Below are 12,635 nucleotides of genomic sequence, written 5' to 3'. Positions count from 1 at the left end.
GTTAATCCAGATTGTTGGTTCTCTGTGGTTACTTGTAGCAACTGTATAGACAGACATGGCATGGTTATTCCTTACCAGCTCATTGCTGCCATCCTCATCAAAATCCTCCTCTATCCCATCAGTCATCTCTTCTCCATCCCCATCTGCATCTGGCCCTCCTTCAATTGGCTCTTCTGTAGAGTTATCTGCATTCTCTGATATGCATTCCTCTTGAATCAAATCAGCATTATCTTCCATTTGTTTCTTTTGAGCTTCTGTAAGGAAAACATACTCTATAGAGATTCAGTAGCCTTCCCTATTGGTGGCAAAGAAAAGTGCTCTGAGGAAGAAACCTAAGCTTCCCATCTCCACATGAGCTAGCTTTGTAAAAATCGCTGTGTTAGTATCTACCAGGCAAAAATGATCAATACCCTTGTTTTCAAAAATTAATGCATAAATCAACCATAGTACCAACATGCTCGTCTATCCCATGCAGTGGATGAAGGCTTGAGGTACCAGCAGATCCAGCTTTTTCATTTCCTGGACTTTGCTTTGCCCTGGGAATCCAATTGGCATAGTCACCATATATGTATTTATCTGCAGCCAATGAGAAGTACATAAATCTCTATGCTCTGAGAAGCAAAAGGCTGTTAATTGCCAATAAGTGCATGAGGATTTGCATAAATTTGCCGTGAATATAGTTCAACAATCATACAGATAATCAACAAATCCTTCTACGCAACTGAACACATTTTTTATGGAGCAAAGTAACAGTTTCTTCCCATTGGTATAATGCGCCAAGGTAACTAGAGAATGTCCCCCTCCAATTACCCAAATATAGGGCTTTCTATAATTTCTGCAAAGCGGTGAACAGAAAGACCATTTCCATGCAGGCCCAGAGGATCTGTTCTGGTTGGCTTAGTGCAGATAGCTGCATTGTTGTGATTAGGTATTGTGAGACTCCTGGATATGCTGAGGAATTTCATCCAGCCAGCAGAAATCCAGAGGAGCATTGAGGGAGGAATGACAGAGACAGACTGGCCAGAAGAGTGGTTGGAGGGATCAGAGTCTTATTCCTATGCACATCAGGAGTTTAGATGAAAAGCTTTATGTACTCAAAGTGAATACAGGCCAGAGAACTGGTTGCCTGTAGCTGGAATACCAATGTCTTTTCAGTCTGAATATGCAATACCCATCAATGATCAAATTTCTAGAACAAAACCATTTCTTTCTTTGTTAGATTGACCATTCTGTAACACTAGTAGTGCATCACCTATCTTGTTGGATGGGCAATGAATTGCCAATGAGATTGCCTGTGAAACTCTATATTTTTCTTCTCTATGAATTTATTATTATTTTACTATGAATTATTACCAGCTGCATATAGTATTCAAATCTGCTCACACTTCTCTGTATCATAGTCTTAAACCAAGACATTTGTTTTTCCTTCTACCTCTGCACATTTATTTTGCAACTTACTTTCATCTCTTCAGTCTTTGTTAGTCTCTAATCCCTCATTTTCAAATTCGTTTACTGAAGACACAAGTAAGCTTTTCTCCCTTAGTCATAATTTCTTCAGAAAGATTCTTGGACTTAAAGAATAAAAAGTCATCTTAGATAACTGCTTTGACAGTACTGTAGTCACACATATTAGTAGAAGATTCAGCCCATGGAGCCTATCATCTATTGGTAAGGTCCTCTATACAATACCATGCTAGTTATAAGTCATTGTGTTACCTGCCTTACTGCGCAAGGAAATGTGGACTGAGCCAGCTATGCCTACTATGTCCTGCCCCATCACCTTCTGCTTCAAGCCACTTCTGAGATTAACCCAGCTGTGGCAGTGACAACTGAATCAACTTTGGTCAAGGGTTCCAAAAAGGGTTCCTGAAATTATGGACTTAATACATTTAAATGGGAAAACTCTTAGGGTACAGATGCAAAAAAAAAAAAAAACCACACAAAACCCCTCACTTACTTAATTGTCTGAATGAGAACGTAGGCTGGGTTCTTCAGAGGAGTCTAAAATACCAGCTCAGCATCTAACTCTTTTGGGCTCTTCTGAGGAGCTAAACTTTCAGCACCCATCTCTCATATTACAGGGAGAATATTCTCCTCTAACAATTTCTTCACATCAGAACAGCTTCTTATCCCTGGCTTCTGGATTCAGATTTTTACAAACAAAGGAGCTATTCTTGCAGTTTCCCTATGTACAGGAAATCCTCTCATCTATATTCCCTCTATTGGAATGGTCAGGGGTTGATAATAGTAGAAGACAGAACATCAGCCATTATTGTAAGGAGAGTTTTCACACAGCTGTAGAGCAGTAACCAATGTATGCACTGAGCTTGTCCAGCTTGTCTGTTTAACCTGTCACATTCCTCCAGATGTATAACCTTTAAGATTAATAACTAAATATTCTTCATGAAAGTGATGAAAACTTAAAAAGCCAAAAGGACAAGATGATGGCTTGATTTTTGTTTTGTGTAAACGAGACATAGATCCTCTCTCTGATCCCAGTCTTAGTAAGGGCACACCTTCTGGCAGAGGAAAGTAAGAAATAATATTGCCAAACCATAGAGAAGGAACAAAATCATGTCACATCTGACACCACAAATAAAATAGTTCAGCTACAGATGTAGCCTTATCTTATACAAATCTTTTAGCTGAGGAAGCAATCATCTGCAGACTAATCACCCAGGCTGCATAACCCTCTTCCTCAGCTCAGGAGACTTAAATGGGGATCCAGGTTTACTGGTGTCTCTGAGGTATTTTTTCTCCTCACACTCTCCGATGACAGACAAGGAATAGGGGACAAGTTTTGCACGTGATGTTTTAAAACATCAACAATTTGAAACCAGTTTTTAATCTCTGAGGAGATTATTCATTGCTTGTCTTCAAAAGACGTAACAGTATGATTCAATACAAATCAACGTTTTCCTCTTTGAGCTGATTTCTATTTAAATGAGTTCACTACAGTTCTTTAGCAAACATGAAAATTGGATATCAAAGTACAATGACATGCAGGTTGTTTTGCATAGTAATGGATTTTATATAAAAGCTCCCTGAAGTGGGGATATGCCATCTCAGAGCATTTCAGTACACAAGTGATTCAATGAAGTGCCTTGCAATTACATCTTCACTGATTATTCCAACTTTTATCTAACTTGCATAAAGTACAAAATAGAATATAATGAATACATATTGTGTACAGTTCTCCTAAAAGGGATAATCACACTCTGTACTAATGGTTTACCTTAGACTTGGAAAAAAGCACTCAACTTATTTTGTGGGGTGAACTATAACAGCTGAGGGACTGGTCCTTGTCTGTCAACTTAGAAAATGATTGTAAATAAAAGGCAGTTTTTTTTAAAGAGCTGTTTTTGTTTTGTTTTGTTTTAAATTGTTAACCGTAAAATATTTTTCCGTAGTGTTCTGTCCTAGGAAGACATTCATTAGAGTTATTTCTGAATGCCAGTAGGAAAATTCTGGGTTCAGAGAGATACCTCCGCAACAGATCAGCAAATAGGGCAGGCACAGGAACAGGAGGCATCCAGATCTAGATATCTATTTTGCCTGTGTCAGGTTCATGAACCTCAACTGCTAATTCCCACCAACGTTTTAGACAGTCTTGATGGAGCTCTTTTTATGTGTCCTGTTGGGTCTTTTTGGCTTCACGTAGCTGATTCAAGTTAGGAGTGCCCAGACACCCAGGCAGCTGTGGATTTTAAGGCAGAATTTCTTTCACACGTTTCACACAAAATACAAAAAAAATTTTCATTAGAGAATGGAGGGGGAAAAAAAATAAGAACATTGAGATTTTTCACGAGATAAGGCTTCCGTTTCACTGCTGGCTCTCATCAAAATCAGCTTGCTAATACACAGCTCCTGTACAGAGATATACCATGTGATTTATAAGGAAATAGCCAAGGAAATACCACAGACAGTGGTAAGAACTGAGATTGTTTTCTATATATACCACAGTGAAAATGCAACCTTATAAATCCCTTATAACTGCTCAGTATGGTTTTAAAGTGCTGCCAGGTGAGATCATTCAGCTAACAAAATGTTCACTGCAATGATAGAAATAAAGATCTTGATTAAATTAAAAAGCAGTGTTGGATTTTGTCATTCCCAAGGTTTGCCTCAAAACAAAACATTTCAAGCCAGAGAAAGCTGAACTAGAGGTGCGGCCGGTTTTACAGAGATGCCACAGCTTCACACAATAGCTTAGGTTGGAAGGGATCTCTGGACTCTCCAAGTTCGACCCCTCTTCAAAGCAGGGCCAAACTCAAAGTTTGGTCCAGGTCCATGGGGCCTTGGCCCAATGAGCTTTGAATGTCTCCAAGGATGGAGCTACTACAGTATCTCTGGGCAACCTGCTATACTGCTTAGTTGCAGCTCTTTTCCTTACATCAAACAGGAATTTCCATTGCTGTGACTTGTGACTATTGTCTATTGCCCAGGCAATAATTCCTGTTATAGACCATCTAATAATTCTTAAAGTGGATAGCACAAGCACCCCTAAGGTCAGCAACCTCTAACTTAACTCTGTTCCGTCAATTTTTTAGTGATGTTTTGTTTCCAGAACATCTAGTAAGAATCTTTTATTTTCTTTTTTTTCCTACTACACCATAGAAAACAATTCTTGAAATGATGTTGCATGCTCTGTGAAGAATATTAATTTATCCTTCCAACAGTTCCACCTGAGAGTTAATTTACCTTGCTTCAGGCCTCCATTATGTAGCAAAATTTCTGGAAGGCTTCCGTTCTCTCTGGTCTGTCTGCTTGACTGATTACTAGGTTCTAATTTAATTCATGTGACAACAAATTTCTTTCACCTACCTGCTTCAGCTTTTTGCTGCTTTTCAATCTTTTCCAGTCTCCCTAGCAAGGAGTCAATTTTTGTTTTGATTTGGGTTAATTCCTTCTTGATTGTTTGCAACTCATCTGATTTCACTGTGGAAAGAAAGCAAAGATGCAAAACATGAAATAAACTATATTTGCAGCCCCCCATGAACAAAACATGTTCTTTTTTCTTTCCTCTCTAGTGCAAAGTCTACTGTCTCATTTCTGTCAGTATTTTTAGAGATTTAACTTTTAAAAAGTACATTGTTAGTTAAAAATCCTGAATCCTAGGAAATCACAAGATACTAAGCCGTAGTGGCAAGGGGTTATGTGGGGTGTATTGCTCTGTAATAAGCATTTCAGGCAAAACATCTCAAGGCCATTCTTAGTAAATCCAAGTAACTTTTACTGAAAAAGAGACTATAGCGAAAGAATGATTCAAATATGATGGACAGTTCACAGTCTTGCAATGCTATTTTGCTGGACTATTTTGTAATAATAACAACAATAGTAAAAAGATCCCTCACAGTAGCAGTAGGTATTTTTCAACAAGAGTAAATGGTAACATAAATGCGAGGGAGCCAGGAATGCAATGTTATATTCCAGTCAACAACTTCATTGCAATAGGTGTTAAGTATTATTGCTTGAAAAGCTTTCAGTTCTGGTAATTTCCTGTACTTTTTCCAGCTATAGATAACATATGAAAATATTTCTTTTTGTGATCACATCCAGCTGAAGTTTTCAAATCTTTGTTGCATTTCATTCATTACTCTTCATTTATGTGCATTATTGCATGCTTGTTGTCTAACATAATAAGGAGTAACTGCTTTGGAGGTGTTTTGGGTTCAGAAGAAACAGCACTGCAGCACTCATGAATGATCTCATTATTATGACATTATTAGGACATGTTTTTATGCTCAGAAGATAGTCCAAACAGATCCACTTGCCCCATCTGTGCTAGGATATCATGTTGAAAAGGCAAAGAGGAGGAAATGGGAACTCTGTGCTAGCATGGGAAAATAAAGCCATTTATAAAGGTCAAGAGTAGATAACACAGCTGTCACTCTTACAACTCTTGTAGGAAGAAATGGACCATCACCTTAAACTATGAGGGACTGGCAATGGAAAAGCACTGAGCAGTATTACCCTTCCATCCTTGCTGAAGCAAGTGCATTGACTTTGGGGTGTGTATCCGGAGCAATGGGAGAGCCCTTAGCGGGCCTGCGAAAAGGGATGGTTTGCCATGGAGAAGGATGTGTTCCTTTTCTGTCCAAAGGGTCTCCTGGCTGCATCTTGCCTTCACAGTCCTGTTCATTGACTCATGGGCATGCATCTCATCATGGTGTCTCATGGGTATTTTCTATTGGACAGTCAAAATCTGATCATGGAGTGTGGAGGCAAGCTACTGCCTGCTTCAGTGGTAGTAAATAAGTACGTGTTTGCTTCTAAATCAGCCTTATTGCAAACTTGGAGCACATTTACTGAGGTTAAAACCAGGGCTTTTATCTTAGAGTTTGGGTCATGTGCATTATAGTTATAACAAGGCAGCTAAAGGCAGTAGTTGCTATATGCGGTAATGAACTTCCTTAATCACGTGCTCATATTGAGAAATTGCATATCTTGTACTATCATAGGCTGAAACCTCTGATCTCATATTGAATGAAAGGTAGGCCTTAGAGAACAAAGCTTAAAAGTAACCTTTGTGCTAGACCCTTATATGCTGTACAGTATTAGATGGAATTATTCAGTATGTTTATAGAGCAGGGCCTTAAAATGTTCTTGGAGAAATAATGGGTCACGGTCCAATCCCCCAGATCCATAACAAAATGTTAAGATTCTGACAACTATATATTTAGCCAAGGCTAAAAGGTCAAGAGTCAGAAGAGACACCACAAGGACCTAATGAGATTTGTTCCCAGTCTAAAATGCAAAGCAGAAAAACATTTGCACTTCTGAATTTGGTGAGGAAACAGGCACATACGTAGGGCTGCTGTTCAACTCAGGTCAAACCTTCTGCTTCACAGGGGCTTCCCTGTGGTGTCTCAGTGAGAAATCGGTTTGGGAAGAAGACTGCATCAGAGGGAACACAGACACAACAGTGGGGATTCAACAGCAAGCAAAGATGCCATAAACAACTAAGGAGCTTTATTGCTACCTTGCAAGATTCTCCTATGCCAAAATAATTTGCTCAAACTTTGGTCACTGAATCTGTGATTTATCATTCACATTTAATAAGGTCATTTAAATAGAAGATTCCATCTTACAGTCAATCACTTCAAGTTAACACTAAAAAGGACTGAAAGAAAAAAGGGGAAAGATTTTCAACAAATCTGCACAACAAGTTCCAAATTTCCACCCTGGTTCCAACGTTGCAATGGTGTGGTTATTTGAGTTGCTTATTGTCTTAATTTGCCAGGAATTGTACAAATCCTTAAAATCATTCTCCGAGAGAAAATCCACTCTCAGTTATATTGTACTGGGTATTTCTGTAGTGAGCAGCAGTTACTAAAGACAAATTATGAAGGATCCCGATGAACAACAAGCTGAATATGAGCCTGCAATGTACCCTTGTGATAAAGGTGGCCATCAACATCCTGGGCTGCATTAGGAGGAGTGTTGCCAGCAGGTTGAGGGGGATGATCCTTCCCCTCTACTCAGCACTGGTGAGGCCACATCAGGAGTACTGTGTCCAGTTCTGGGCTCCCCGGTACAAGAGGGAATGAAGAAGACAAAGCCAGACTCTTCTCAGTAGTGCCCACCAACATGTCAATGACCATTGGCACGAATTAAACCACATGAAATTCCATCTAAACACAAGAAAAAGCTTTTTTTTTTTTTCTTTGAGGGTGGTTAAACACTTGCACAGGTGGCCCAGCAAATCTGTGGAGTCTCCATCCTTGGAGATATTCAAAAGCTGTCTGGACACAGTCCTGGGAAACCTGCTGTAGGTGACCCTGCTTGAGCTTTAGGTTTTTTAAGCACAGTGTTATGACAAAGACAAAATGTAAAGACTGTAAATAGTGTACTTCAGGTGTCCTGCTTTGAGTATATAAATTCTCTTTTAAAACTTCATGGATTTTTTTTTTAAAATTGATCTCAGGCAAGAAATGATAAACATGACACCAGAGCTGCATGTGTCCAAAATGTATGTTCATCTGCTTTTGAGTAATAGGATAGGAAAATAAAGTAGCTTACCACTTTTTTTTTTCCCTATTAGCAGATAAGCAAAGGCCAGCAGGTGACAGAAATGCATGTATTGGGAAGAAATTACTAATGAAATTCCTCAAGCACTGGCACCAAAATGGCTAAATATCTTCAACAACTTTGATGCAAAAAAGTAAATAAACAAGTGAAATTTGCTGATGACATGAAATTGGAACGGATCATCTATTTAGAGTGAACTGGAATGGAAGGAGGAGTCAGCTGATTTTAAGGAATGCTACATTAGAAAAAAGATGAAATGCAATTGCACTGAAAAAAAGTCCTGCACTTGATTGACTAACAGCAGAACTCCTACTCTTAATGTGGAAAAGACAGTAAAAGAATTATCCCTGGGTGTAGTTGTAGTCTCAGGTTGACAATAGGCTATCACTATAATGCAGCCATGAGAAAGAAAATGCAGTGCTTGGATGTGCCAAATGTTGTATTGCTAAAGATGGGGAAGTACAATGCCATTGTACAAGGTGAGAGCTCATCTGGAATAATGTGTACAGGTTGAACCACTGAATTCTGGCAGGTATGTGGGGAGAAGGGCCATGAAGATGACCATAAGAATGGAAAGCCTGTAGTGTGACAGAAGAGTTTTGCTTGTTTGAGACAAAGGAAGGTAAAAGGAAATAAAACTTCTAAGCTGAGACAGTGTTGGCACAGCAAATGGATATGAACAAATAAGAAACAAATTTAAGCTTGAAATTAGAAGAAACAGAGACAGACAAAAACCAAACCCTAACTAGCTTTAAAGTGGAATTTAAAGGATTAGATGATGTGGCGACTTGCAACAGTAAGGAATTAGATTCAATGACTCCTTCCAGCCCTCTGCCAGGAATTCATCTTTCATTGAAGCATTTAGCACCAAAGGAGACAAACTGCATCCAGCTCAAAACACAAGATTTAAAATTGAGGTAAATCACATTTTTAGAAATGAGAGTACTATTGTTGAATTACAGCTATATTTGTGAAACATTTTTTACCATAACTACAAATTGATTCATCCATAAAGCATGATTCAGATTTCTTTAGAAAGAAATGTCATGTATTTTTATTTAAGCCCTTCATGTTTAATATAAAATATTTTATGATATTGTATTACTTCAGATTTCACTGAAAAATGGGTTAGCTGATGAAGCTAAATATAAACTATACGAGTCAAAATGAATTAATTTAAAGGCATAATTCAGTACATATTGTAACATCTTAAGTGTCTACTCCTTATTCTCAAGTACACAGGATATAAAAAATTTGATTAGTGTTTTCATCCTGTTTTCAGATGTGTAAAATGAAAATGCATACTCCAAGATCTTCAGTTTCTATATCATCAGAAAAAATGAGTTTTTCCCAGTTCTAAATAGCAATCTGCATCTGCTGCTTCCTACCATTAACATGAAGAATTACTATATGTAATTTCCACACCAACATGTTTCATTTTGTGAGTTACTTCTGATAATGTGGAAAGGTTGATTTATTTTTTTCTAGTCTTTGGAGTTAAAAAGAAAACAAAATGTAGGCAACTGATCCTTGAAAAATTATAGATTCAGAAAAGAAATCAAATCTTCCTAATTTTAAGTTTTGGAAGCAAACTTAGAACTCATATTGCCACTTTTTGGTAGAACAAGAATTTACTGCACTGGAGGGCAGACATCATTTTTACAGACATACTCATCAGAGAGCGAGGCATTTTTGGTATCATGTTTTTATACCATCTTTGCTGTGTGCCACAACAAAATTCTGTCTTAGGATTGCTGGTTTTCAGAAAGGAGTCCCTCTAATACTGATAAATTCACTGAGGGGTCCCCTGTGTTCTGACCTTTAATACTACATGTATGCGTTCATTTTCTGGGTCCAATCTGAGTGTGGAGAGCAGCAATGAGAACAGTTATGCCTATGAGATTTCTACTTAAGTCTGAAAAGTCTATTAGGAGATGTGACTTCATGAGAATTTTGCTGTTTGGTGGTGAAATCTTTCAAGCACAGGCAATACCATTTTGACATACTTAATTCTGAACCTGCGATTAAGCTGTTTTACTGTCTTGAATTTCATTAAAACCCAAAATAGCTTCCTTCCCACAAACTATGTTTCTCCTTATTGAAGAGATCCTTATTTAACTAGCAATAAATTACGATTAGAATCAACAGTGCATTGGTTTTTTCGGTTCAGATTAGCGTGTAGTGCACGGGGCAACAAAATATTAAATTGCTTCATCCCACAATTCAATATAACCAACTTTTCCAATAAAATGGCAAAAGAAGCTGCAAAACACACATTCTCTACTTTCCAACTTGAAGCCCCTAAGGGAATGGCTTGGTTATTTCTCTGACAAACATCTTACAATAAGCTGATTAAATTCCTGTCCAAGTCAAGAAAATCATGTTTCTACCTTTATGGTGGGTTGGTTGGACTTGACATAATGGGGAAATCAAGCATGAAAGTCTTTATACTGTGTGTCTGACTCCTTTTAAAGGTGTGTTGCATGCAGAAAGAATATTTTCTGCCATTTATTCCAGCACTATAAATGGTCTCTGCAGTTGTATTCCAATTGCCATTGTAAAGAACTGAGGGTGGAAACCCAACAGGGGGAAAAACATCAGCCCATGCTTTTCCGTGATGCATCTTGCAGCTCTCACTGCAGCTTTTCTCTTCAGTGTTGAAGAGCTGTATCCAAAGATGATCTTGTCACCTGGAGCTCTAAGACTGACATTTTTAGAATTCACATCACACCTGAATACATTGAAGGATACTTTCACCGGGGCATAACACTGTCTGTTAGAATCTCCACACTCCTGATTGAACTTCCATTAAATAATTTACAGGTTCTGCAACATTTGCCATGTTATGCAGACAGTGTTTTGGAGGTCTTGTAGCAAGTGGCTATGGGCACTGAGACTAAGGTTGAATCTTACAATCTATGTTATGCATTGCTTCAGTCCTGACATAGTACTATGAAACATTTTCTGAAATGCAGAATAAAAAATAATGCAAATTTGATGATTATTCTGAGGAACAGATATCTATATGTTAATGTAATATGCTCTGTCCCATTCACTACAATGAAAATCCAGATTTCTGGATGAGAGATTTCCTTGACAACTATTGGGATATACTAAGGTCCTTAGCTATCTAGAAGAATTTTGGAGTTAGTCTTGTTCTGGACAATGAGATATAAATACATAAAAACTTATCTGAAAATAATTCATCTTCTCAGTGCAAAGTGAGTCCAAAAAGCCCATTTTTATTAGATCATACTTTAGGACAATTAGTGAATTGAATGCATTGATACTATTAACTTTTCATGATTCTATTAACTTTTCATATGGATAAGACAACAGTAAAAGATGAACAAAGGAAATCTAATGAATGGATCTGTAAATGTATGTACTTACTAAAGCTTTGATTCACTGTGTGAAAACCCAAAGACTCAAGGGCTGGAAAAGACTAACAAAATAATTTAAATTAAAGTCTACTTTAATTTTTAAGTGAAGATCTTGAGCTGTATGCTTTCTTTTAAATTAATATAAGGAATCATAATTCATTACTTAAAGTATTGAGGAAAGAAAAAAGTAGCTATGGACAAGTGGATTAGTTCAAGATGTGTATGAAAATGTTTAGACTCATGTTCATCCTCCAGAGAACAAAGTATTGCTACTCTGAGACGTCCTCTTAGGGTGTGAGTGAGCTCCATAATATGACACCTAAATTTAGATGTCTTCCTGTGTGGTGGGTATCAAAGCTCTCATTGTTGGTAATAGGCATCTAGCCAATTCATTCACTGGAGACTTGTGTGTGATTCAACTGTATAACCAACAGAGACTCTTTTTCTCAGAATGTCATCCTTTCCAAGGAATGGCCCGAGCTCCTTGTTCCTCAGTGTAAAACATTATCTTTTGCTCTGTTTATCACATTTCCATTCTTTCAGTCACATGCGTATTTATTACATATTTTCTTTCAAGGTCTTGGATACCATCAGTTCATACAATAGGATCAAGAATGGATCCTAGTGGGCTCACTAGAGGTCCATCTTCTTTGTTAGATGTTAGTGTGTGAGATTTGGATAGGTTATTCCAGCAGAGTATATAATTGGCTCAAGCTGATGACATAATTAACCCCTCTTCCAGTAAGGTGTAGTGTTCGTGGATTCACTTATTTCATGGTTGTGTGTAAGACAGCGTGATGCTTTGTTGGCCAGTCTGGTACTGCAAGTGTCTTATTGAAGTCCCTTCATTCTTTCTAATATCTGATCCCTACCTGATCTTTCTCTTCCTCTTCCAGTGACGCTTCCAAGGACAGTATCGCTCCACATAAGGGGCAGGGGAAGGCAGGTGGGTGCTGAAAGATGCACGGAGAGGAAGATGAAGTTCCCAGGACAATATTATGGGGTGGGGAGCTTGGTGAGCTTGGAGGAGGGAATGCCTATTGTTCATCAGCTCTTTTAAGGCCAACTCACTAAGGAAGGGTTGAATAATCCCAAGTTGCCAATACTGTTTTGCCCTCCGTTTAGAACAGGCAAAGACACTTTGTCTCTTTCTACCCTCAGAGGAATCTGGCAAAAAAAGCACACACAACCCAATCTCCCCCTGCCCCCTCACCCCCCACT

The 12,635-nt window shown here is 38.2% G+C and overlaps 1 protein-coding gene across 1 annotated transcript in view; it reads right to left on the bottom strand.

Annotated features, from left to right (window-relative positions):
• LOC104073319 (RNA-binding Raly-like protein) overlaps nucleotides 1–12,394 on the bottom strand; it is a 30,382-nt gene extending 17,988 nt beyond the window's left edge. The window contains exons 1-3 of the mRNA XM_009573036.1: nucleotides 12,287–12,394; nucleotides 4,825–4,938; nucleotides 76–254 (exon numbers count right to left, since the gene is read on the bottom strand). Coding sequence (XP_009571331.1) covers nucleotides 76–254; nucleotides 4,825–4,938; nucleotides 12,287–12,341 — 348 coding nt within the window. The 5' untranslated portion in view covers nucleotides 12,342–12,394. The remainder of the gene's footprint in view (nucleotides 1–75; nucleotides 255–4,824; nucleotides 4,939–12,286) is intronic.
• Between the last annotated feature and the right edge of the window lie 241 nt (nucleotides 12,395–12,635).

This window comes from Fulmarus glacialis, unplaced genomic scaffold (assembly GCF_000690835.1).
Source record: "Fulmarus glacialis isolate BGI_N327 unplaced genomic scaffold, ASM69083v1 scaffold19482, whole genome shotgun sequence".
Classification (NCBI taxonomy): domain Eukaryota; kingdom Metazoa; phylum Chordata; class Aves; order Procellariiformes; family Procellariidae; genus Fulmarus; species Fulmarus glacialis.
This window is presented reverse-complemented; position numbering and strand designations above follow the sequence as displayed.